Raw genomic sequence first — 26,600 nt, forward strand, 5'->3', positions numbered from 1 at the left:
CCTGTAGCCTGGCCTGTGTCACTTCCCACAGGCGCCGGTGCGGGGAGGGCGGCCCCCTCCTGGAGAGTCCCGAACGTGCGGGTCTGGGGCCTGGAGGGACAAGCTCTCTCTCCTCTCTCCCTCCAGCAAAGGGCACTGCCTGTGTGCTTGTCCCAGGCCTGTCGCGAGGAGACGCTGGCTTCCCAGACACCTGAGGGGACAAACGAAGACCCTGCGAGAGAGCACGTGGGTCCTGCATGCGGAAGGGGGCCAGGCAGGGGGCTATCGGCCCGGGACTGCTGCGGGGAACAGGGGGCAAGGAGAGAAGCAGATCTGGCCTGGCCCGGACGTCCGAGGGTCGCAAGGATGAAACAAAACGCTGGGCCGGGGGGCGGGGGCCGGGGGCCCCCCGCCCCGCCCCGCCCCGCCCTGCCCTGCCCTGCCCTGCCCTGCCTTGCCCTGCCTTGCTCGGCCCCGCCCCGCCCCAGCCTGTCTTCCGAGGCCCCGGCCCCGCCCTAGCCCCGCCCCTAGAGCTGTGAGGTCCCGCCGCCGGCCAGTTGCCGAAGCCGCGGCCCCGCCCCTCGGTCAGCGCGGCCCCGCCCCACCGGGTTGCTAGGGGAAGTGACATCACAGCGCGATGGCGGCGGCTCCTTCCGGCAGCTGAAGGGGGTTTAGGCCCGGGAGATCCGAGTCCATCCGCGGCGGGGAGAGGGCAAGCGGGGTGGGCAGGGGCCGGAGCAGGGGCGGCGGCGCTCGGACTGTCCCATCCGTCCCGTATTGAGGCGTTGGGAGCGGCGGGGCGGCCGGAAAGCGATGGTGAAAGCGGGGCCGTGAGGGGGGCGGAGCCGGCAGCCGGACCCGCAGTAGCGGCAGCAGCGGCGCCGCCTCCCCGAGCTCAGACCCAGGAAGCGGCCGGGAGGGCAGGAGTGAACCGGTCGCGCCGCCGCCGCCGCCATGGAGCTCAGAGTGGGGAACAGGTACCGGTTGGGCCGGAAGATCGGCAGCGGCTCCTTCGGAGACATCTATCTCGGTGAGGCGCCCTTCCCCGCGGATGGGCAGCCCCAAACCGGCGTCCCCCGGACCCGGTTCCGCTCCGGCCCCCTCCCTGGCGACCCCGCCCCCGGCGGCCCCAACCCCAGCCCCCGCCCCGGGCATCCCCTCCGGCCTGCGGCGGTAAGCCGCGTCCCCGTCGGTTCGGGCCTCCCAGTTCCCCAGGCAGGAACTTGCGGCCTTTCCGACCCGCGCCCTCGAGGGCACCTGACCAGCGTGCGCTTGCGGCCTTTGGGGAGCGGCCGGGAGCCTCGGTTAGGCCCTCGCTACCCGCTCGGCCCGCCCGCCTTGTGTCCGCTCCCGGTGTCCCTCCATGCAGACAAAGGGCCGTCGGCGAGTGCGGCCCCCGCGTCCTGCGCGCGTGCGGTGGGCACGAGTAGAGTCCGGGGCTGGCCGAGGCTTCTTCGGCGCTCCTCGCGACGATGCAGCCCCGGCTGACCAGCCCCTCTGGCCCGGGGTCTGGGCCGTGGACCGCAGGTGGCGCGCAGGGTCGTCTGGGGGCCAGTAGAGTGGTCGTTGAGAATATGTTGCGCATCCAAGTTCTGTACTAAGTACCTCGGCTTAAACGAGAATGACATTCAGGTGATTCGGGACAAAGCGCTAGGGTGTTGGGAGAATTAGAGGCAAATAAAGTGGCAAAGCTCTGCTCATGAGTGTGTCCTTTTGCTATGAAAATTTTCCAGGTAGACTGGAAAAAAATGGGATTAGAATGTTCTGGATTGTTTCAGATTTACGGTGAAAGAATGCGCACATGCATGTGTGTGATAAAAGGTTGGCTTGAGTCTTAAAGTTGGAAGTTTTAAAAATATAAGCATTTCTCAGAGAAATTGTGTGTAAGTTACCCCTACCCCCGCATTTGGGGACATCCAGCCTGGCCCGCGATGCATGTGCAGAGGGACTGTCATTGTGCAAGTTTGGGGGTGAACATGCTCTGCTTGCGCAGCCCGCTCTGGTGTTTCTCTTTGGCTGGTGTACTTGTCAGGGAGGGTCAGGAATAGATTTGTATGTCAGTAATGCTTCTGGTTATGCCTTTCAGATGGTCCCAAGTGTGCTCAACGCCCCATCCTTGCCTCTTGTTACCTAGAGAGGATGCACGACCTCCTGGGCTAACGGCGTAAGAGGATTCCACACTTAGGGTAGTTAATAATTGCTTTTGATACCCTTACCCTACAGTGTAATCCTGTCACATCAGTATGTGTTTTACTGCCCTGCTGAGTAAAACGCACTTTAGAGATACTTGCATTTTACTATTTAAATATTTATGTCCAGTAGTCAGTAGTTGCCTTCTCAGCAGTGTTTTGGGAGGCAAAGTGCTGGGTAAATGCAAGCTGTTTGCCTTATTTATAGAACAATAGATTTTGGCAAAAGTTTTAACTTAGGATCTAGGAGCTGTACTGAAAAACCAATCTATTAGCCACCCTTACACAGATATGAAAAAGTAGATATTTTGAACCTTTTTGTTCTGTGGTCTGAAACCTTGCCAGACGGTTTTCTGCTTTCCGAAGCTGCGTTCAGACAATCAAATCGTGGAACGTTGTCACCAAGTCATTCACAAAGAAGTTGAGAGTATTGTGGGAGACCCTGAAAGCTTATTCACAACTGTGTCCTGTGGGCCTCACTTTGTGCTGGGCACACCAGTGGTGCTTGATCCAGCCAGACACCGGCTGACCGGTCCCAGAGGGGTCTGTCCTCAGTTTCCTCCTTCATGTTTATCATAAAATGGATAGACTGTGGCTCTTGCGCCCTAGTTATGAGTACCCACATGGCCCACCCACTGGAGTACACTTAGAGTTACTTGTGTGGGGTTGGGTACAACCGATTCGGCATTGACTCTTGGCCCATGTGGTGGTCCCTTCAGGCTACATGCTACCCCACTGAGGAAATGTGAAGTGGTCTTGTTAGACTGAGATATGACTGGAAAGGTGGGTCAGAGGAAGCTCACTATATACTGAAGTTAAGGGTCAAAGATGACCGATCCAAAGACCATGGGATGGATTGAGTCTTCTGTACCATGTTTTTTTTCTATTTGTTAGGCAACTAGTCATTAGTTGAGGAATTCGGTCCTCATCTTAAAAGTCGTTATGTTCTACGTATTCTAGTGTGACAGCAGTTAAAGTTGTTCCTACTACTGTCATTTTGCTATAGGTCAGAACACTCTTAACTCCTCCTTCTTCACCTTGGTTTAAATGTGGGGTTTCAGGTCTTGGATTTCCACCGGGGACTTTCTAGTGCTTTCAGACGTTTGAAGCCGGGGGAAGAGAGAGCTGTCCTTCAGCTTGCCGAGTACCTTATGGACCAAGAAGGCCCAGTGCTAGCCTCCCTTTCCAGCAGCCTGCTGTGCTGACATGAGCACGTGGCAGCGTGCCCTGCAGGTTATTCTAGTCCTTCCCAAACGGCGTGAGCCCCCTGTTCTCGTGGAGTTCTGTTCTTGTTCCATGTTTGTCTTCTATAGGTGGTGGCAGTACCTCGGACCCTCCTCCCTGCCCCCCCATTCGTGCTTGGTAGAATGGAGGTTTTCTTCCTGCCAGCTGTTAGCATTTGTACTTGATCCTGTTGCTCTGTCAGTTTATCAGAGGATGGCCTCATCTGTCCAGCTGTTACCCAGGTGGACTGTGTGGTTTGGCTTCATCACATACACAAATGCTTTTGGGGAGCTAAAGCTTAGTAACCTCTTCATATTTTTGATTTTCATGTTTTTCCCCTCGCTGACTTTCATTCTCTTCAGTGGCACCTAGCAGGGTGTCTGGCACACAGTAGGGGTTCCAAAATGGTGGCTGGCTGGCCAGGAGAGGAAAGCAGTTGCCTGTACGCAGCTTTCGTAGTCACGTGCCTGTGTCCTTTAGGGTGATGGCTTGAGTGTTTCTAGATACCGCATCAGCTGCCTTGTCAGTGGTTGCCCTGCGAGAGTGCCCTTTGCCCTGCTGTTCAGAGGCCTTTCCCTATTTCTTTGTCGATAAGACAGTCATCAATGGGAGTTACCTTTTTGTCCCAGGACAGGGTCAATCTTGGGGTTAAGTTCATTTATCATCTGCCTTTGCTCAACTTGAGGGACATAATTTTGTTTTCCTAGGACCGGCATTAGCCTGTGTCTAAACATAGACTAACATCTTCGTCTAGTGAGGGGGAACTCCTGTCTGGCACTGGAGCTGCACAAAAGCGCTGAGGTTGTTGGGTGATAAAAGACCTCACTATAAACAGACACTGAGTAAACGTGATGTGCCACTTGGTTTTGACTTGCTCTGAATCGGGAACCCAGAGCTCAATAGTATCTTTCAGATTTTTGTTCCCCATCTAGAAGTACTTCTAAAAGTTACCTGTTGTGAAGGACCAGGTTTTGTAATTTCCATTCTGTGGCAGATCAGCACTTTTGTAAAATAGGATTAAAATGTTGCAGCAATGTCGTGTTGCTGTCAGAGCTCCTGGGTGCTTCCTCGCTGTCCTGTATTTGTCCCCTTGTGGACTGGTGGCAGTTTGAGGACAAGACTTGGAGCAGCACTGCCAGTAGAGCACAGGGGCTGCTGTCAGCCAGGGGAGGTGGGACAGGACTGCAGGGCTACAGTGGTGGACCACCTCAGTTTTGCTCAGTGGTCTCATGTTTGGTTCCCATGGAATACCCAGAACTTGAAGCGCTGCTGCTTCACTCAGTGGTGAAGACCTCTCAGAGGAGGCAGCCTGCGTGTATGCTGCCCTCAAGTCTGTTTGGCAGAGAACCCAGCCTCTCCTCTTTGAGTCAGCAGACTCAGGGTAACCTTCACAACTGTGATGCTGTAGAGGGCCGGTTCTGTTTCCAGGTGTGGTCCTGGGGGAGGCTGGCTCTGTTGCTGGTGTGATCCTGGGGGAAGTGGGCTCTGTTTCCAAGTGTGATCCTGGGGGAGGTTGGCTCTGTTGCTGGTGTGATCCTGGGGGAAGTGGGCTCTGTTTCCAGGTGTGATCCTGGGGGAGGTGGGCTCTGTTTCCAAGTGTGATCCTGGGGGAGGTTGGCTCTGTTGCTGGTGTGATCTTCGGAGAAGTGGGCTGTGTTTCCAGGTGTGATCTTAGGGGAAGTTGGCTCTGTTGCTGGTGTCACCCTGGGGGAAGTGGGCTCCTTTGCTGGTGTGATCTTAGGGAAGGTTGGCTCTGTTGCTGGTGTGATCTTAGGAGAAGTGGGCTGTGTTTCCAGGTGTGATCTTAGGGGAAGTTGGCTCTGTTGCTGGTGTCATCCTGGGGGAAGTGGGCTCCTTTGCTGGTGTGATCTTAGGGAAGGTTAGCTCTGTTGCTGGTGTGATCTTAGGGAATGTTGGCTCTGTTGCTGGTGTGATCCTGGGGGAGGCTGGCTCCATCTGCTGGTGTGATCCAGGGGGAGGCTGGAATTCATATTGTGTTCCAGAGTTGCCTGTGGTCATTTGTCCCCAAGACTGTCATTGCTGCAGGGTGACTCAGATATTAGCTTTACCAGCCACAGTACAGTGGAACCAGAAGTGTTCTCAGCCTTCTTGAAGGTGCTACTTCAGTAGGTAGCCTGTGTGGGCCCAGACTGTGTTGTCACTGAGAACCTGCCTCCTGGCAAAGGTGTCAGGGCTGACATAGTTGGAGGAGCAAGAGTGCTATCATCAGAGGCTTCTCTGCTCCTGCTTTGGGGTGGGGGGAGTTGTTGATGTAACTAGTAAGGTGAGTCATCCGTTCCTCATGGGCTGGTGAGTTCAGTTCAGAGTGCCAGGTCCTCACAGGAACTCAGAGTTCATTTTTCGTTTGCACAGTACGTTTTACAATGAAGTAATTTCTCTTGTAGCTAGAGAGATTATCCCAGCCTCAGGGAGGAAGAACAAAATGTATTACCTGTCTTTCTTCTGAGTGCCCAGGAGTCTTTGTGGAATGGTAAATGGAGTTCTTAAATTTAGAATGGTCACTGGCAGTGATCAGATGGTGGTTATTCCCATGGAACCCCAGCATTGGTGACCGGTTTTGGATCCAGGCCCGCTAGAAGCAGCCGCATCTCAAGCAGCTGTCTGAGCAGACTGGAGGAGAAAGTTTCTCTGTCCTTCTTGGACAGTTACTGGGTTCATGAATATCAGCAGACAGCTCTCCTGCAGGTCATCATTGTTCTAATGCTTGCTGACCTTACTCTGCCTTTTATCCAAGAGTCTTAACATTCTCTGTAACCAGTAATGCATTCATCCCACAACTCCCTCATGAAACAGACTGCTGGTCTCCCTGCTGAACTCAAATGGTGAGGGAAACTGAGTCGCCAGGGACTGGCAACATTGCTTTGCCCAGCAGGATGGGTCTGGGTTCTTTCTGGGCTGCTGGAGCCAGTGTTAATTCCTTCACAAATAACCGTACTACTGGGAAGGATTAAAGTGCTTTATACTTAGAAGGAACTGGTGAGGAAAGCAGGGGGAGAGCTAGGTATGTGCTTTCTAATGACTGCTTTTCCCATTCTCTCCAGTGAATGCTCCTTGAGGGAGGGCTTGTAGCATAGCTTTGGGTCAGATTGGAACTCAGGAGCATTCGTGTGTGAAGCCTGGAGGGATAGCGGTTGTCACATTTGCAGGTCCATATTGTAGTAAAGAAGAGGACGGCACCTTGAGGTTAAAACTCTAATCTTTAATCATGATCTGTAACCAGGAGGTGTGAGCAGATGTATTGCCGGTTTTAGCAGAAAACTAGCAAAAGGTGAGTGACAAGTACACGTTGCATAGATGTGATTAGGGCTTTGAAAACAGAGCCCAGTCCTGTTCCAGTGTCCGTAGGAGACACACAGTATGTTCTGGTCCCTGAGAGGGGAGGGGTGTGCTGGGCCTCCCTGGGCCTGGCCTGGCCTGTGATGGCTGAGTGATGGCTCCTGCCATGTCTTGGGAACCGACTCCCCTTGAGAAGGGCCCTGCTGTATGCGGCTTGGTACCTGGGCCACATGGACTGGGATGGGCTGAGGCCATGTGGGAGTTCAGTGGAAACCCAGCCACCCCTCTGGAGAGAGGCTCACACATACCCGAGACCTGTCAAGGCAGCATGGAGAAATGGGGCCCACACGGAATGTGTTGCCCTGGGACTCCCCACGGTCTGGCTTTGGGTGGGTGAATACAGGGCTGACCAACAGGCTGGATGAGAAGGTTCAGACCAGATGGGGGTCCTATGGAGAGAACTGCATACCCTGTCTTTCGGTCCCCTGGTGATCAGAGTAGAGCCATATGGAAGTGAGTGATGTAATACCAAATAAGACTTTTCTATACGTATCAAATATTCCTGTTTTAAAAAGTGAAAATAAGGATATTTTCCCACAGGGGTTTATCTACCACTGACACCATCTTGTAGTAGAAAGTGGAGTGCATCCATCACCTGGTCCTCCTTGGAAGATTCAGATAGCACTCATTGTTTCTCCAGCGTATTGTAACATTGGGTGAGATGGTAGACACCAAACGATTAACGTTTGTGATTTTCTTTCTTTGCCAAGGTACGGACATTGCTGCAGGAGAAGAAGTTGCCATCAAGCTTGAATGTGTCAAAACCAAACACCCTCAGCTCCACATTGAGAGCAAAATCTACAAAATGATGCAGGGAGGAGGTATGGTCTTTACCTGTTAAGAAAATCAAGGTGGTGTTTGATGAGGGAGAATGCAGATGTCATGAATCACAGTCTGGTTAATTAGGAAAAAGGGCAGAAGCGTTCATACCCTTGACCCCATCCTGTGGCTTCCTTCAGATACTGTCTGAGAGGCCTGCAGAGGGCCTCACTCGACAAAAAGAAACATCATTTTATGCTTTTTGCATAAATATTCCCTTCCTTAGTTTCATATTACGTACTGGTGTCTTTGAATGCAGACTTGTGTGAACGCTCACCTGGAGCTTGCTGCTGGTCCTCCTGTGCCGCCTTGGTCATGCCCGCATCTTTGGGATGGTCCCTGCAGACTCTCCTGAGTGAGACCGCTTCTAGCTCAGTTACTGTCCCCATTCTGTGAAACCTCCCCTTGGGCCTGAGGGTACCTGATATCAGAGTGCCCATCCTGATTTCAGAGTCTACCTTTTAGAATTCTCTGGACTTTGAGATTGTTTGGCTAATGGAGCAGGAGGGGGTTTTATTGGGGGTCTCAGAGTCCTGAAGACACCACAGCATTTTGAAGGGTGTGTCTGTGCTGCTCCCCAAGGAGCTCAGGAAGCCCAGGCACAGCCCTGAATGTCTTGAGCTTTCTCTGGGGACAGGGCTTCGTGTGTGAAGAATAGCTGTGTTATTTCCTTTTGGATACCCTTCGAAGCAGAAGCCCCCATGATACTTTCATAGTTGAGGGGGGCGGTGGGGAAGGCTCTTGGCACCTTGCCAAAAGAAAGCTTGTCTTCAGAGTCTGTGTTGGTCCTTTGGTCAGGTGGAAAGGGAGGACTGGTGATGTGACTTCTTGACATCTTTGCTTCACAAAGCAGTTTAATCTGTGCTACTTACTACCAGAAACCAGCATATCTCAGTTGACGTAGCACAGGGTGTCTCTTTAGCAGCAGATATATCTTAAAGCAACACAAACAGTCCTATGAGACGGCTGCAGAAGGGGGTGTCCAGTGCCGCTTGTCCTGGGCATTATGGGACCAGAGCAGGCTGTGGGTTCTCAGGTGGCACATAGGGAGGAAACTCTCTGGCCCCTCCTGTGCCCAGGGAGACATTGGCAGAGGACCCTGCCAGTGTGTCTGTCCTCTGGCGGCTCTCAGCAGGCTTCTCAGGCATCGGGGATGGTCTACACAGCTTTTAAGGTGGTGATGAGTAGGAAGAGGTGACTTGGTTTGTGACCTTCATGGTGGGAGGAGCTTGGTGCTGGGGGTTGGATGCAACCTTCTGACTGAAAAGCTTGTGTGTTTGAGGAGCAGCATCTCTGAGAACTCGGAAGCTGGGCCCCCAGGGATGGAGGGAAGAAGAGCTGACTCCCAGGGAGGAGCTGGTGTAGTAGATTGAGACTCAACAGAGGGGGACTTCCCTGGTGGCTCAGTGATTAAGAATCTGCCTGGCAACGCAGGGGACACGGGTTCGACCCCTGGTCTGGGAAGATCCCACATGCCGCGGAGCAACTAAGCCTGAGCGCCACAACTACTGAGCCTGCACTCTAGAGCCCGCGAGCTACAGCTACTGAGCCCGTGTGCCACAACTACTGAAGCCCGCGTGCCTAGAGCCCGTGCTCCGCAACAAGAGAAGCCACCGCAACGAGAAGCCTGCGCACTGCAACGAAGAGTAGTAGCCCCTGCTCGCCGCAGCTAGAGAAAGCCCACACGCAGCAACGAAGACCCAACGCAGCCAAAAAGAAATAAATGAATGAATAATTTTTTAAAAAGACTCAACAGAGGGAATGCCCTGGCAGTCCAGTGGTTAGAACTCTGTGTTTTCACTACCAGGGGCATGGGTTCAGTCCCTGGTCAGGGAACTAAGATTCTGCAAGCCCTGTGGCGCAGCCAAAAAAAAAAAAAACTCAACAGAAAGGAGTTTATTTGGTTTAGAACAAGGTCTCTCCTCAGAAGCATAGCCGTTTGTTGTGGAAGCTGTCTTCTGCGTGGAGGACAGGGAGCAGCATCCTAGGTGCCCGTAGCCCCCCGCCCCCAAGTTAAGATGATCAGAAATGTCTCCAGACCCCACTAAATGCCCCTGGGTGCATCGTCACTTCCTGTTTTGACCCCCTGGTTTAGGACGTAAAGGATCACTTGCTCTCCTGGTCTTCCCACGCCCCTTCTCTAGGATCCTGGAAACCCACTGGGATTCCAGAAATAGATCTTCTCCTGTCTGGCCCTTCCCCACACATAGGTAAGGTTTTACTCCTGTTTCAGATACGCACTTGGTGAATACTATCAAGGTGTAAATTTCTTTTTTAGAAAACAGATTCTCTCCAGGAGAGCAGAGAGCACCATCTTGCTACTGTTCTGTGAGCTCGTCCTAGCCAAGATAAAGCTGGGATGGCAGAGGAGATAGAGGTCGGCTCTGCGCAGAAACCTCACAGCTCTGCTGTTGACCAGCCTTCTGCATCCATCTCATGTGGGTGCATCTCTGATCGTGGCTCTTCTTATGTTAAGTTCTGGGCTTCGTTGCAGGTGGTTGATATTGACGGCATCGTAGGAGAAAGCTCGAAGCCCAGGGCCTGCCTTGCCCTCTCTAGCTCGTAGTACAGGGTTGCCTGGGATGCTGCCTCATGATGGTGGCCTTGCAGTGCCTGGCTAGAGACAGCTGCTGAGCTGGGTCACGCAGGTCCCCTAGGGGAGGGGTTAGTATTAAAAACAAAAACATGTTTTGGGGGTGGATGAAATGGGTGAAGGGATTCAGCTGTATGGTGACATTTGATAACCAGACTTATTGTGGTGATCACCTTTTATTAGTGTATACAAAGATTGAATTGTGTGGTACACTTGAAACTAATATGTTATATACCAATTTTAACTCAATAAAAACAAAAACAAACACACGCTAGTGTCAGGTATTGTTAAGAGCATTTTTAAGCATGCGGGCACGTTCTCTGCCACACAGTCATGTGCAGTAGATATCATCAGCCTCATGTAACAAATGAGGAAACTGAGGCTGTGTCCAAAGGACACAGATTTGAACTTGAGCATTGTAGCTTCCAGGCCACTCCTGCACAGTGGCCCTCCATGGTGGTCAACGATCAAGAACGTGCCCCAGGGCTTCCCTGGTGGAGCAGTGGTTAAGAATCCGCCTGCCAGTGCAGGGGACACAGGTTCGAGCCCTGGTCCGGGAAGATCCCATGTGCCGCGGAGCAACTAAGCCCATGCGCCACAAATACCGAGCCTGTGCTCCAGAGCCCATGAGCCACAACTCCTGAAGCCCGGGCGCCTAGAGTCTGTGCTCTGCAACAAGAGAAGCCACTGCAATGAGAAGCCTGCGCACAGCAACAAAGACCCAGCGCAGCCAAAAATAAATAAATAAATAACTTTTTAAAAAATACCTTTAAAAAAAGAAGAAGAAGAAGAAAGTACCCCAGGTCTCGTTGGAGCAATAGATAAAAAACCTGAAATAGCAGAAATAATTTTAAGTTAATTATGTTAGTGAAGGACATGGGTGGACGCCAAGTTTTTATCAAAACAGAGTGGACTGCCAGGCAGAACCTAGAGGCTAAGGCTAAGGCTGAGGCTGCGCTTCCCAATCCTGATAACCCCACAAAGTGTCTTTAGACCATGTCCTCCTTCGGGAAACTCCAAGTGGAGATCCTTTGTTTAGTTCACAGCTGCTTCTGGTCAAGGTTCATGGCGGGTGTGGGACAGCAGTGTGGGCCCTTTGTATCAGAGAATCCAGGCCAGGGGTGAGGGTGGGAACTCTGCGCTGAGGGTGGGTGGATGCCACCAGCAATGTGGCTGTGGGGCCACCAGTGAGTAGAAACAGGCAGCTTCACCCGAGTTCACTCTCTCTCATCTCATGTGCCTGTCCAGTTCCCGCAGTGTATTTGAGACAATCACGGTCTTTTTGCTATGAAATGTTTTACAGTACTTAAGAACATATGTAGCTCGTGGCTATCAAGAATACTAAAGTGAACCCCCAGAACTCCCACCTTCTTGAGAGAGGGAGCAGGACGGCCCTCGTCACCTGTGTGCCCACCCCAGGGCGCCCTCTCTGCAGCTGCCCAAAGCCTGTCTCCGCATGCCCTTGCCTAGTTTCTTTTTATTTTTTTAATATTTATTTATTTATTTGGTTGCGCCGAGTTTCAGTTGCGGCAGATGGGATCTTTGTTGCAGTATGCGAGATCTTTTAGTTTCGGTGCGCAAGATCTTTAGTTGCAGTGTGTGGGATCTAGTTCCCTGACCAGGGATCAGACCCGGGCCCCCTGCATTGGGAACTCAGAGTCTTAGCCACTGGACCACCAGGGAAGTCCCGCCTAGTTTGTTTTTAAAGTTTTGATTCTTCATCATCCTGCAAGAAATTTGTTTTTAAAAATCTAATGACGTTGTCCAGAAACATTTGACCATTGTATTTACAATTGTTTTAAGGTTGAATTGCCAAACACTTCATGAAAAATTGTATTTGCGTTAATACTGAGTCCCCATATTTATATTGAAACTTCCCGCAAATCAAATAGAAAGCATTTAGCTAGCACTCTCCCTCATTTTCCACCCCCAAGCATATGTTTTGGTATCTTTGGACTCGATGAGGGAAAAAGTATCAAGTGTTCAGAGCTGCACATAAGAGTCCAAGTGACCCATTTCCCATATTAAGGGCATGTGGGCAGGGGCAGCTGGGTGTCCCTGGCATGACTGGTCGCCTGGACACAGGGCAGCACTCTGGTGGCTGTGTGTCTGACCTATAGCCTCGCATGTCCTTCCCCGGCCCCAGGAGCAGCACTCTGGCGGCACAGGTGCATTTTTAGCTTCCTGGTCTCACTGCATCAGATGTCTGAGGTTACAGAGCAGCAGTCTGTGCACAGGCGGCGGAATTGTTCTTGTGAATGGCTTTTGAGCTGATTTCTGCCTGGGGCCTCAGCACTTAGTTTACAGACAGTCTGCTTAGGATGAAGCAGGCTACACACCATCCTGCTTTTCTGGCCAGAGAACTGAGAATAGGAGCACCCTGCTTCTGTTGTGTCTTATCTTAGGGTGATGAGGTGCGTTGGTGTTGCCAGTAAGAAGAAAGGTGCTGCCAGTGAAACAGACCATCAGAGCAGACGAGTGGCAAGTCCACGCCCCTTGTCGTCCCAGTTCATACGCTTTTGAATATGAGTAGTACAGTCTTGCCGTGTGTGTTCTACGACTTTCTTTTTTGATCCACTGTGTTCCTGAGGTTCTTCCATGTTTGACACAGTTGTGGTTTGATGGGTTTCATTGTTGTTTATAGACTCTTGTGTCTCCATAAACAGTCCTCCCTGTGTTGAGGAGCGCTGGCTGGCTTCTAGTGTTTTGCTCTTAAGGATGGTGCCGCAATGACTCCCTCCCCCACGTCTGGTGCAAAGCCTGTTAGTGGAATTGCTTTCCGTGAAGCAGGCAGGTGCTCGGCCTGCAGGGTGGCACCCAGGCCACAGGGATGTGTTCCCAGGTGGTGTGGCACATTTACCTTCCTGCCTGCACAGCCTCGGCGCTCCTGTTGGATCCACACCATCTTCAGCCTCGCCATTACCATTTCTCTCCAGTGTGTCATGGGGCGTCTCAGCTAGCACAGAAGCTAGCACAGAAGGAAGAAATTTTAAAGAATTTTAAAATTTAAAGGATGGAGAAGGAAGAAACAAAACTTATTTGCGCGTGATTTAACTTCCTACATAGGAAACCCACAAGACAAGTTAGAGCATTGAGCCAGATAGCTTAAGATCAAAGGATAAAATCAGTTCCTTTCATTACACCGATAACGGTCAGTTAGGAAATGTAATTCTTTTTTCCCCTCAGTATGAGTAAGTCTTTATTCATTGCATTTGACAGGGAAAAGGGAGGGAAAGGGCCAACATGTGTGACAGGACTTGGCGAGTGGGAAAGGAAGTGCTGGCCTGGCAGAGTCAGCCACTGAGTCTTTGTTCTCCAGGCCCCAGGGCTTAGTCTCCTGTAGTTCAGGAGCAAGGGGAGGGGAACAGGAGAGGACAGACTCCTCCTTCCTCGTAAGTTCAGCATTTCAAACAAAGCTTTGGTGTCTAGCCGTGAGCATGGAGTTATATTTCTGTTTCCTGTTAAACAATCATGTGGCCACTTTGACAGAAATTTCTTGCACTTGCACAAAAGCTCCTGAGTGACTTCGAGATACATTCATCTTCCCCTGCTTGGTCTCCCAACCTCCCTTTCTACATAGAAGGCCCCCCTTGCTTTTCTCTACCCAAGGATTTTTTTTTTTAATACTTATTTATTTATTTGGCTGTGCCGGGTCTTAGTTGTGGCACGTGGGATCCTCATTGCCGCATGCGGGATCTTTTAGTTGCGGCCTGTGGGATCTTTTAGTTGCGGTATGCGGGATCTAGTTCCCTAACCAGGGATAGAGCCCGGGTCCCCTGCATTGGGAGCACGGATTCTTAACCACTGGACCACCGGGGAAGTCCCTACCCTGGGATTTGAGATTAAAGTAGGTTTGATCCATCCAATTACAGCAGTGTGTTTGTCATGAATCATGTCAAGGAACAGTCTTGACTTGGAGCTGGGAACAAGGGGTGGAGTGTTTCTAGCTGCTTCAGCACTTTTGCACAAATCATTTAAGAGTTGTAGAGACACCCCACAAGCTAAATGTACAGGTGTGTGGACTTCTGGGGGATTGGGGGTGGAGGAGGGAGTAGAGTAGGAGTCAAGTTTTTAGGACAGAAGATTTGGTCTGAAATGGGGGAAGGGGGCACGAAAGAAAGGATGGCTCAGGACCCCTATTTTGAGTGGGGCCCTCCCCAAGTTTATGTTTCAGATCCTTTGCCTGGTGCACAACCTTTTGTCTGGCTGTTCTTTGAATACAGTAGGAAGTTTGTAAACAGTGAAACCCCAGAAGAACATGGAAAAAGACCAACACATTGTATTTACACCAACTAGGCTACCTAGCATTCATTTCAGATCAGTAGTTCATGAAGTCCTATGAAGCCTCCAGTAACTAGAAGGGCAGCAGCTGGGGTGACAGAACCCGGCATCAGACATACATCCCCCCAACCTGTGTGCTCCAGTGCGTTAACCCCATTCCATCACCGCGAGTCCCAGCCTGTGAGCTGAGCCCTTTGTCCTTCAGCTGCTTCAACACTGACCATTGCTACTGCGGGCAGGATGCTGGCACCAGGCACTAGAGAGAAGCCCTTGCCTGTGGTCTCAAGAAGCCGGGGCAAGAAACCCACTATTAAAGCTTAAGGATTTTGGTCTTTGCTTCATCTGGCCAGCTGGCAGCTTGAGGTGGGTGCAGAGGTACCCTTTGAACCCTTTTATGGATACACAGGAACCCTAATGAAGGATTGGGGAAATGAAGCAAGTCTATGCCTGGGGTTGGAGATCCGGCACTGGAATCCCTCACCCAGCCGTGCCTTTCTCTTGGCGCCGGCACTTAGGTCTGCCTGTCCTGACCTGTCCACACGATGTTTCCTGTTCAGGCTGATTTCCACCCTTCCAGTAGGAGGAGATCAAGTCATGGGGCAGCAGTTAAAACCTCGTCTCCTGTGGAACATTGAAGGTGGAGGGGTTCAAGAGGACACACACACAAGCCACCTCTGATCAGGAAAAGTGAGGTGGTTCAGTAGGCCCTGCCCTCCAAAACATTGTTCTCCTTGGTAACAGAACATCAAAAGATACTCCTGCTGTGCAGTCCTGGAGCTGCTGCCTTCTGCCTGGGATTGCTCAAGGGCTTGAGAGTGCACTGCCTGAGACTAAAACACACAGAACGTTTCTATCAAGGAGAAAGGTAAAATGCAGAAGATGGGTCACTTGCACACAGCTAGTGCAGTTGGCATCCTGAGAACGTGGGACCCCAAGGAGCAGTAAACAAGTGGTGCTGGCTGCAGTGGGGAGGGGGTGGGTAGCAGGTCTGCAGCTGTCGCCAGCCACCCCTTTGCCTGTGCTCTCAGCCTGGCGTCCTGTCCCAAGAGTGGGTCAGGAGGAGGGGAAGCCCTGCCTCAGCCCTGAGAGACTCTCCCAGAGAGCAGTGGTTTGTGCTTTGGTCTTGTGCTCAGTCTTCTCACTCCGACACAGGAAGTGTTATTATTACATAGCCTTTAAAAGGAAAACACTTCCCTATCCTGGCCACTTTCAAAAGCTGGAAATTTGGGGGTGGAGACCAATAAGTATGCAGGTTCTGGAGGGATTTCCCCCACACCCTCGAGCACTTGCACGGAGCATGGTTGGCGTACCTTTGTCTCACCCCTCCCCCTGCCAAGAGGGAAGTGGGTGGGTGCTGTGGTAGGGGTGGCAGTGCCCCTACCCACCCTTTCCCTGCTTTTGCCACTTTGTTCCTCAGACCTTGTGATCGCAGAAAGCGCCACCCACTGTGGCTCAATTCTGCCCTCTGGTGCTTCTCACTCCCCGCACAGAACACCCACCAGGACTGGTAACTGGAGAGACTCCAGGCCCTTGGGGGACTTCTGAAAGGTTAGCTCCACTGCTTCTCCCTCCTTCAAGCTCTGGAAGCCCTCTGTGTGCAGCTGACTCTGGGGCTCAGACATCCACTTGGAGGCCAAGTGTGACCCCAGTGCTCGTGGGTAGGAAGCTGAACCAGGTGCATGGTGACCCACTTTGAGGTGCCAGTACCGCACAGCAGCTCTGCTGGCTCCTTGGAACAGCTGCCTGCACGCAGCTGTTGGACACAGAGCCCGCAGTAGCGGAGCCCAGATCCCTGGTCAGGTGGCTGCTGGCCCCAGAGGAGTCCAGAGGCCAAAGTTTTATTCTTTTTTTTTTAAAGCATCTGGGAGCATTTCTTTTTTTTTTCTTTTTTCTTTTTTTAAATTAATTAATTAATTTATATTTGGCTGTGTTGGGTCTTCGTTTCTGTGGGAGGGCTTTCCCTAGCCGTGGCAAGTGGGGGGCCACTCTTCATTGTGGTGCGTGGGCCCCTCACTGTCGCGGCCTCTCTTGTTGCGGAGCACAGGCTCCAGACGCGCAGGCTCAGTAGTTGTGGCTCACGGGCCTAGTTGCTCCGCGGCATGTGGGATCTTCCCAGACCAGGGCTCGAACCCGTATCCCCTGCATCGGCAGGCAGACTCTCAACCACTGCGCCACCAGGGAAGCCCCTCAAAGTTTCATTCTTAAAGTACTGTAAGTATAGAGGAATAAATCCTAAGCCAGGTGTGACCTGCATGCAGAAAATTTTTAAACTTCCGTGGAGAACGCTGATGAGGACTCAAGCAAGTGGAGATGTTCTGTTCATGGAGAGGAAGACTCGGCACGATGTCTCCCAGAGCTGCTCAGAGGGCTCAGGGGATTCCAGTCACGGTCCAGCAGGGCTCTCCTCCCAGGAACAGGCTGACGGATCCACAGAGCAGCGAAGGGCCAGGTTGACCGAGGTGTAAATGCCACACTCACAGAAAACGCTAGTGACGACCCAGCACCCAGTTGGGTGCTGGGCTCCTAGTATCACTCCCCACCGAGAGGAGCCCAGATTCCAGGGCGAGGCAGGAAGAAAGAAGGCGAGTCTGGAGCATGTGGCTGAAAGGAAAGAAGTGCTCGGACACTGACGGGCATGAGTCCACAGGACATGGGAGAGAGCTTGAAGTGGCATCTGTTGCCCCAATTTGGGACAGTTGAAGCCTCAAAATGAACAACGGATTATAACACGTGGAGGAAACTCTCACCATTTCTGTTCTTTATAGTATTGGAAGTCCTAGCCACGGTAGTTGGACAAGAAAAAGAAAAAGTATCCAGATTGATAGGGAAGAGGTAAAATTGTCGTTATATGCAGATGACATGATACTATATACATACATATATATATATAAAACCCTATATATGGACTCCACACAAAGACTACTAGAAATGATAACGAATTCAGCAAGGTAGCAGGATGTAAGAATAACATACAGAAATCTGTTGCATTTCTTTTCACCAACAATGAAATATCAGAAAGGGAAGGTAAAAAGACAATCCCTTTTAAAATTGCATCAAAAAGTACAAAATACTTAGGAATAAACCTAACCAAGGAGGGTGAAAGACTTATATGCTGAGAACTATAAAACGTTGATAAAGGAAATTGAAGATGGTTTAAAGAAATGGAAAGATATACCATGCTCTTGGATTGGAAGAATGAATATCATTAAAATGGCCATACTACCCAAAGCAATCTACAGAGTGAATGTGGTCCCTATCAAATTACCCATGACATTTTTCACAAACCTAGAACAAATAATCCTTAAATTTACATAACACATGGAGGAGCGGAGGAGAATTCACGAGTCCACGATGACACACACACACACACACACACGTTAAGCTTCACAGGCAGAAGGAACAATCAGAAATGGAAAGTCACCACTTTGTGGGCACTTATTATTGATTGGTTTAGATGGTAATCAAAGGTGGATGCAAACCTACAACTTCAAGTATTGACACTACCCTCAAAGCTTCATCCACAGATTACTTATTAATAACAAAGAGGGGAATTCCCTGGCAGTCCAGTGGTTAGGACTCTGCTCTTTCACTGCTGAGGGCCCAGGTTCAATCCCTGGTTGGGGAACTGAGATCCCATGTGCCCCGCGTTGCGGCCAAAAAAACCTTACAATAACAAAGAGAAAAGTATCTTTTGGTGGAGAAATCTGGCAGATTTCCGTCTGACAGGTGATCAGAACCAGCAATCAGGCAAATCAAATTTAGGACCGTTCAAAATTGACCTGAACTCCTCAAATATGTCTCTGTGATGAAAGATTTAAAAACTGTTCTAGACTTAAACATGGCAGTGCATGGTCCTAGATTGTACCCTGGGCAGGGGGACTAGCCTGAAGGACGTTACTGGACATGCAGTTGGGGAAATGTGAGTGTGGACTGTGTCTGTCTTTGGAATGTCACGTGTGGTCACCTGCAGTGTTGTGCCACCCACACTCCAGACACAGAAAGACCCTCGTGGGCACAGAATTCTGACTTCAACGGAAGAGGTGTTAACGGTCAGTGAGGAGGGTCTTGTGAACACACGGTGTTGAGGTCTCTGGGAGGCCTGCCTCCCCTCACCCCAAACTCCACTTTCAGGTGGATCAGGTGACTTCAGTGTGAAGAGGAAGACTAAAACATTTTGATTTGTTTAAATCAGCGTTATTGAGGTGAATCAAACTGCATGTGTTTTGAGTGTGTGATTTGAGAAGTTTTGCCTGTGTCCCCTCATGAAACCATTGCCGTAATCAAGGCGGCGAACACGTCCATTGCCCTTCAAAGTTTGTTGGGTCCTTTTGTGGTTCCTCTACCCCCGCCCTCTGTCAATCTGCTTCTGTCGCTATAGGTTAGTTTGCATTTCCCAAAGTTTCCTGTGCAGGGAGTAGTACTGTGTGTTCTTTCTTTGAGATTTTGTGTGTGGTATCAATGGCTACTCCTTTTTATTGCTGAGAAGTACTCCCTTGTGTGGGTAGTTTCTTTGTCCCTGCACCTGTTCATTTGGGTTGGATCCAGGTTTCAGGTACTCCAAACAAAGCTGCTATGAACTTTTGTGTAGATATTCATATGGACGTTCATTTCTTTTTCTCCTGAGTAAGTGACTTGGAGTGGAATGGCTGAAACAGAAGTAAGCGAATGTTTTTCCTCTTTAAGAAACTGCCAGACTGCTTGTACTTATGTTCCCACCAGCAGCATACAAGGGCTTTGGTGGTTTGAGTCTTTCAAATAACTTGTTTGTTTTATCTAAGTTATTGAATGTATTGGCATAAAGCCGTTTATAATATTTCCCTACTAGACTTCTAATATTTGTAGAATCCAGTGATGTTACCTCTCATTCCTATTTTTTTTCTGGCCGCGCCACGCAGCTTGTGGGATCTTAGTTCCCCCGACCAGCGATCGAACCTGGGCCCTCGGCAGTGAAAGCTCAGAGTTCTAACCACTGGACCGCCAGGGAATTCCCTCTCATTCTTGATGTTGGTAATTTGTGCCTTCTCTATTTTTTCCCTGATCAGTCTGATTAGAGATTTATCAACAATCTTCTCAAAGAAACAGCTTTGGTCTCAGTCATTTTCTCTGTTGTTTCTCTGTTTTCTGTTTCATTGTTTTCTGCTGTGATCTTTTGTTTCACTTCTGTTTGCTTAGGGTTTAATTAAGTATTTTCTTAAGGTGGAAGCTGAGATCATTGATCTCTTTTCTGTAGTATAGACATTTCGTGGCTGTAAATTTTCCCCCTACCATAGCAGCATCTCAAATCCTGATGAGTTTTCATTTTCATGTAGTTCAAATGCTGATTCCCCTTTTGATTTCTGCCTTGATCCATGGGTTATTTTGAACTGTATTATTTAGCTTCCAGATATTTGGGGATTTTACAGAGAGCTGTTGTTTATTTCTAATTGAATTCCACTGTCTTCTGAGAACATACATTGTATAACTTGAATCCTTTTTAGCTTTATTGTTTTATGTCAAGAATGTGGTTTGTCTTGATAAATGCCCCCTGCGTACCTGAGAAAAAAAGTGTGTTCTGCTACTGAGAGGGATGATTGGCGTCTCTAGTCAGATTGTGGATTTGTCTCTGTCTCCTTGCAGTATTGCTTCATGTATTTTGAAGCTCTCGTTAACCTGCGTGCATGTTTAGAATTATGTTTTCTTGATCAGTCAATGCCTTTATCACTGTGAGATGACTGGTAATATCCCTGGAAATATTCTTCTGCACAGTCTACTGTGTCTGATGCTGACATAGCCCTTCTGCTCTCTTGTCTGATGTTGGTGTGATACACTGTCCTCCTTGTGACCTAGTTGTATCTGAAGGATGTTTGGTGTGGGCAGGGCAGTACAGCTGGTCCTTTCTTTTCTGTCTAATCTGAGAAAGTGTGCCTTACCTGCGGTGTTTACATTCAGTGTGATTAGTGACAGGATTGGGTTTGCTGTTAGTTTTTGTCTCATCTGGTCTTTGTTTCATTTCCCCCCTTTTTTACCTTATTTTGGATTAATCAAGTATTTTTTATATTTCTTAATGATTTTTCTTGTGATGATCTCCTTTGTTGAATTCTGTCACTATCTCTGTGTTGTTACTTTAGTGGTTGAGTTAGGGTCTATCATCTCTTTAGCAGGATGCAGAGGAACCTGACCTTGCGGGCTTCCACCTGCCCACCTGCCTGCGTGATGGTGTCATGTGTTTATATTTACATGTTGTAAATATTGCAGTGTGTTATTTTTGTTTAAGCAGTCATATCTTTTAAATTTAAATAATTTTTTATGTACTTATGTTGTTATTTTCATTGCTTTTCATTCCTTTCTGTAGGCCCAGACTTCCATGTGGCATCATTTGCCTCCTGCCTGAAGGACATCCTTTTACATATGTCACAGTACTGGTGATTGATTCGGCACACTTTTTGTATCTGAAAATGTCTCTGCTGAGGTGTTTTTCGGCAGATTGCCAGTTCTTTTCTCAGCACTTGGAAGATGTTCCTCCACTGTGCTCTAACATGTCTGTTTTCTCTGGCTGCTTTCAAGGTGTTCTGATTATCACTAGTGAGCGATTTGACTGTCAGCTATGTCAGTGTTGTGTTCTTTATGGTACTTGTGCTTGGGGCCTGTTGAGTTTCCTGAATCTGTGGGTCGTTTTCCTCAGCTCTTTCTTTCAGTGTGGCCTCTGTCCCCCTCCTCCCCTCTCTCCTCCAGTTACAGACAGCGGGTACCTTGAAGTTGTCCCACAGCTCTGAAGCTCATGTTGGCTTTTCCAGTAATTTCTACTGCTGTGCCTTCAAGTTCACGAGTCTTTTCTCCTACAGTGTCTGGTCTGCTGTTAATCACACCCAGTGTATTTTTCCTCTTAGACTTTGTAGCTTTCATCTTTGAAAGTTAGATGTGGGTCTTTTCTTTTTTTTTTTTTTTTGGCTGCACCACGCGGCATATGAAATTTTAGTTCTCCAACCAGGGATCAAACCCGCACCCCCTGCACTGGAAGCGTGGAGTGTTAACCACTGGACTGCCAGGGAAGTCCCTAGATTTGGGTCTTTTATATTTCTGTCATGTTGTGCCTTTGTTTAACTTCTTTTGACATGGAATACAGTTACAGTTTATAGTAACTTTTATTGCCCTTCTCTAATGATTCTAACTCAGTTTCTGTTGATCTCAATGTGGATCACGTTTTCTGCTTCCTGGCATATCTGGTAATCTTTGGATGCCAGACACTGAATTTTACCCTCTTGTGTGCTGGGTATTTTAATGTTCCTCAAATTCTTCCTCAGCTTAGTTATGAGATGATGATACTTTCATCTGCTCAGTTTTTGCTTCTCTGCTCACACTCTCAGGCAGGACTTGGGCAGTCTGGGCTCATCGTGTCTCAGGTGTCGGTGTCATTCATTGCCTCATGTTCAGCGTCTTAGAAAACCTATGTCTTTCTGTATGTTCTTTGTTCTCTTTTCTCTTCTTGGTTATTGTGGATGTAAGGGTAAATTGGGTCCCCATTACTCCATCTTGGCTGGAAGTAGAAGTACTTTTAAAATAATAAGCATCTCTTTCTGACTCTGAGTTAGGGAAGGGTGTCTTATGTAAGATACCAAAAACATTACTCATAAAGGAAAAGATTGATACATTCATGTTTGTTAAAATTTAGCATCTCTTCTCATCAAAAGACTCCAAAAGAAAATAAAAAACATGCCATTAACTGAGAAAAGGTATTTTCCTCACATAAAAAAGATAATAGTTTAATATCCAGAATTTATAAAAGAACGGCTATAAATAGGAAAAAAACACCCTGATAGAAAAAAATTGACAAAGATATGCATAGACATTTTAGAGAAGAGGAAACATGTAATGCCAATAAATAATGAAAAAAGATCCAAATTGAGAGTTCAGTGAGACACTATTTTACATCTACCACTTGATTGATAGAAATTAAGAGCTCTGACGAGACCCTGCATCCAGTAGGAACTCATGCATTTGTGGTGGGGTTGTAAAGTGGGTTATTTATTTTGGAAAGCAGTTTGACATGATCTTGTATAGTCAGATAATTTGTACCCTGTGTTTCTAGGTCTATACCTGGGGAAACTAGCTAAGAACAAGAATTTCACATGTGAGAATTTTCACCAGCGGACAAACATAAGAATGTATTTAGCAGCACTGTTTATAATGGGGAAAGCAACCCTAAACAGTGCAGATGAGGGAAGAATAGATGAAGTGTGCTGTCCTCTCCAAGTGGAGTATTTCACAGCTCACACTCTCACTTTACTAAAAGCAAGGAAGGGGTACAGTCCTGTGCATTTGTTGTCTGGGGGGCACAGGTGTGGGAGGAAAGGGGAGTGAAAGTAGATGCAACTACTGGGAACGTCCCTGGTCTGTGTGGTGGGCCACAGGCTTTTGTTACATTATGCCTTATAACCTATGGATTTGTTAAATTTGTTCTCACGTGCAAATGAGTGAGAAATTTGTTCTAATGTGCAAATGTACTTTAAAAATATTTAATTGTAAAAATGAAAAGTTGCCCCGTTGATATCAAAACTAAAACTGTTTAGGATCTTACAGTGCCAGAAAGGAGGGCAGTGCTCAAAACAAACAGAGCCTGCAGTGATGGGGTGTTAAAGGGCCACAGGAGCCACGGAGGAGCAACGAAGGCTGGGATGCTTGGTGCAACAGAATAAGTGACATAGTGTTGGAGTACAGACCAAAGTATAAAATAGACACTCATGGGTCCACACTGATAGGAAAAAAATACCAAATAAGTAAATGGGGAGAAGAGACAAATCTGTGTGGAAGCATTCCAAGTCATATATATAGATGGCTGTGCCCTCCGTGTTTGGGAGGAGGCCCAAACACCCCCCTTAAGTGTTTGGGAGGGGGCCCAAACACCCCCCTTAAGTGTGGTCTGCACATGGTGACGTCCCCCCAGAGAGAACAGGATGGAAAGGGGAGAAAGAGGATCTCCCCAGCAGAGACACCTGACAGGCACACCTCAGCCAGGTGACCAAGGGCACAGCCATGGTGAGGAGTCGTGTTGAGAGCACAGACCCTGACGGGATGTGGTGGGAAGGGCACTTTCCCTCTGTGGTCTCCCTCCCCCAAGCCCAGAGTAATAACGAGAAAAAATCAGACAAACCAGCAGAGGGACAGTCTGCATATCCCTTCCCAGCCCTCCTCCAAACCATTGGGGTCGTTCAAACCAGGAAAGTCTGAGAGACCATCCCGGCCAAGAGCAGCCGGAGGAGATGTGGTGAGTAAATGTCATGTGGGGTCTGAGACAGGTCCTGGAGCAGCAGGAGGACATGAGGTTAAAACTGAGGACACCTGAATAGTGTGGACCTTAGTTAATGACAGTGTATCAGCATTAATTAAGCATTAAGCATCGCACTGGTGCAGGATGTCAGTCACGGGAAGACTGGGGGTATGGGAGGGAGCGCGGCTCCTCCTCCTGAGCCCCTCGTCTCACCCCTGCCGTGAAGTTGGCCTCCCACCCTCTCTGCACGTCACTTCTGACTGCTCCTGCCCAGCCCTCTGCTGGCATCGTGGGCACAGGTGCCCTCAGTGCAGGTGCGCAGGAGGCAGGCTGACGCGGGCTCTCTTGCAGTGGGCATCCCCACCATCCGGTGGTGCGGGGCTGAGGGGGACTACAACGTCATGGTGATGGAGCTGTTGGGACCCAGCCTGGAAGACCTCTTCAACTTTTGCTCTAGGAAGTTCAGTCTCAAAACTGTCCTGCTCCTTGCTGACCAAATGGTAAGACTTCATTTTTCTCAAGTGAAGGGCAGCCTGCGTGCTCAGCACAAGCTTGGTTTGATTCATCAGTTTGATGAGGCCTTCAGGGCTGTTTGCTTCCTTATTGTGCTGTTAGTGCGCAGGGAGAAAATGGAAGCTCGTTAACTCTGTGAAAGATAGTGACCCTCGGCGGGCAGGGTGCGTCTGCGTGTGGGCCTGAGTTCCCTGGGTTCCCTCCACCAGGCTACTGCCTGGGGTTCAACCTCTCACCCCTGCTTCTCCACCTGCAGATCAGTCGTATTGAGTACATTCACTCGAAGAACTTCATCCACCGAGATGTGAAGCCGGACAACTTCCTCATGGGGCTAGGCAAGAAGGGCAACCTGGTCTACATCATCGACTTCGGGCTGGCCAAGAAGTACCGGGACGCCCGCACCCACCAGCACATCCCCTACCGCGAGAACAAGAACCTCACTGGGACGGCGCGGTATGCCTCCATCAACACGCACCTCGGCATCGGTGAGCCCTCCTGCCCCGGCCACAGGCCCGGCTGTCCTACAGCCTCCTGGGGGCCCTGAGGGTGGTCAGCATGTTGGGTGTGGAGGAGGCTGGCGTCAAACCTTTGTAGCAGAGGCTGGTGTCCGGGCCTGGAGACCTTACCTTGTGGGGCGTGGGGAGACAGGCATGTGTTGGGGCTTCCTGACGGGTGGCGGTGCGTCTCCGAACAGCACAGCAGGGGCACTTGTGCTGAAACAAGGAATCCAGGTGTCCTTCCCTGTGGCTCTGAGTTCATCCCCAGGAAGCAGGGTGTTTGCCGCTTTGACCCGCTGTCCTCTCTCCCCAGAACAATCTCGAAGGGACGACCTGGAGTCTCTGGGCTATGTGCTCATGTACTTCAACCTGGGCTCGCTGCCCTGGCAGGGCCTGAAGGCTGCTACCAAGAGGCAGAAGTATGAGAGGATCAGTGAGAAGAAGATGTCCACTCCCATTGAGGTGTTGTGTAAAGGCTACCCTTGTGAGTGTCCTCAGCTGGACAGCGAGCCACCCCTGTGGTTCTGTGGGAGGACGGGGGCCTGTGAGGCTTGGGAAAGGAACCAGGGAAGCCCCCCAGAGGCTGGCTGCCGAGGCCCCACTGATGTCCTGCATGGTTGGGGAGGTGAAGAGTGAGCAGGTGGCCTGCCCTTTAACTGGCCTCAGCCTTCTGTCCCTGGCGCTCCTCTACCTTCCTGAGCCGGTAACTCGGGGAGTTTTCCTTTTGTTTTTGTGGGACTGCCCCTGTGATAAATGCCTCAGATGAAACTCTCCTTTGCTCTGTGTGCTCGGTTTTCTCAGCCTCTTTCCTCAAAGCATGCTCGGTGTTTCAGGTTCCAGCTTTCACACCCTCTGTTTGGGTGGCTGGGAGTGGTCAAGGGTTTTGTGGACAGAACCATGCTGGCTCCCAGTCAGGGGTACTGCTGGTTACCTCCGAGTTTCCTGGTGTTTTACAGCTGAATTCGCCACGTACCTGAATTTCTGCCGTTCCTTGCGTTTTGACGATAAGCCTGACTACTCATACCTGAGACAGCTCTTCAGGAACCTGTTCCATCGCCAGGGTTTCTCCTATGACTACGTGTTCGACTGGAACATGCTCAAATTCGTAAGTGCGCCCCCAGCTCACTGACCGCTCAGCGTGGAAGGGGCATGCCAGTCAGCAGAAGGCCACTAGCTGCTGCCATCCCTTCCTGGGAGCTACACGGGGTGGGGCTTCAGGAGGCATGGCTGCCACACGGGGAGCACGAGGGGTTCTGGGAAGCCAGATGCCTGTTGGCAAGTGAAGAAGGCACCTCAAGGCTGCAACGGGGCTGTGGGGTTCCTGGGCCTGAGGTGTGTCCGCAGTGCAGGTCTGCCCAGACCAAGGCTCTTACTTGGAACGCTGAGGTCATTTTATCATCATCATCATCCATCCGAAGGACATTGTGGCTGCGCTGGCCTGTGAGTTTCTCGTCAACGGGGTGTGGCTGCCGCCGGGTTGGGTGAAGACTTCCCTACTCCTCCCCCTACCAGGCTGTGCCCGAGGCCTGGCCTCCGAGGGGGCGGGTGGCCTGGGAGGCGCTGTGTGTTAGGTCTGCGTTTGGCCTTGTGATGAGCTAGATGTATATTTGATTTCCTTTGTCAGCTAGTTTGTTCATTAAGTGTGAGCCTGTGTTGTGCGCACGCACGCTGCCGGGGCTGGGGGTGGGGGGGCTTGAACTTTCATTTGTTTTCCTCTCTAAAACAGGCCACCTGTCCCTGAAACTGTTGTATGAGTTTGTTTAATCTCCAACACTACGGCCAGAATTCCAGTTTTTTTTTAATTTCCACTTTCTCTTTAATTAAAAATGTGTTCTATGAGCTTAAAACAAAAATGGGCTCATTTCTAGGGTGACAAAATCTGATGGAGGAACAGAACCTCCTCT

General features: G+C 49.9%; 1 protein-coding gene across 6 annotated transcripts in view; it reads left to right on the forward strand.

Moving 5' to 3' along the window:
* The first annotated feature begins 632 nt into the window (after positions 1-632).
* CSNK1D (casein kinase 1 delta) overlaps positions 633-26,600 on the forward strand; it is a 37,322-nt gene continuing 11,354 nt past the window's right edge. The window contains exons 1-7 of one of the 6 annotated variants that reach the window (XM_057536703.1): positions 633-1,009; positions 6,634-6,681; positions 7,460-7,570; positions 24,038-24,186; positions 24,456-24,684; positions 25,010-25,180; positions 25,653-25,801. In XM_057536703.1, coding sequence (XP_057392686.1) covers positions 934-1,009; positions 6,634-6,681; positions 7,460-7,570; positions 24,038-24,186; positions 24,456-24,684; positions 25,010-25,180; positions 25,653-25,801 — 933 coding nt within the window. In that variant the 5' untranslated portion in view covers positions 633-933. The remainder of the gene's footprint in view (positions 1,010-6,633; positions 6,682-7,459; positions 7,571-24,037; positions 24,187-24,455; positions 24,685-25,009; positions 25,181-25,652; positions 25,802-26,600) is intronic. The other 5 variants (XM_057536704.1, XM_057536706.1, XM_057536705.1 and 2 more) reach the window with 5 other exon arrangements.

This window comes from Balaenoptera acutorostrata, chromosome 20 (genome assembly GCF_949987535.1).
Source record: "Balaenoptera acutorostrata chromosome 20, mBalAcu1.1, whole genome shotgun sequence".
Classification (NCBI taxonomy): Eukaryota; Metazoa; Chordata; class Mammalia; order Artiodactyla; family Balaenopteridae; genus Balaenoptera; species Balaenoptera acutorostrata.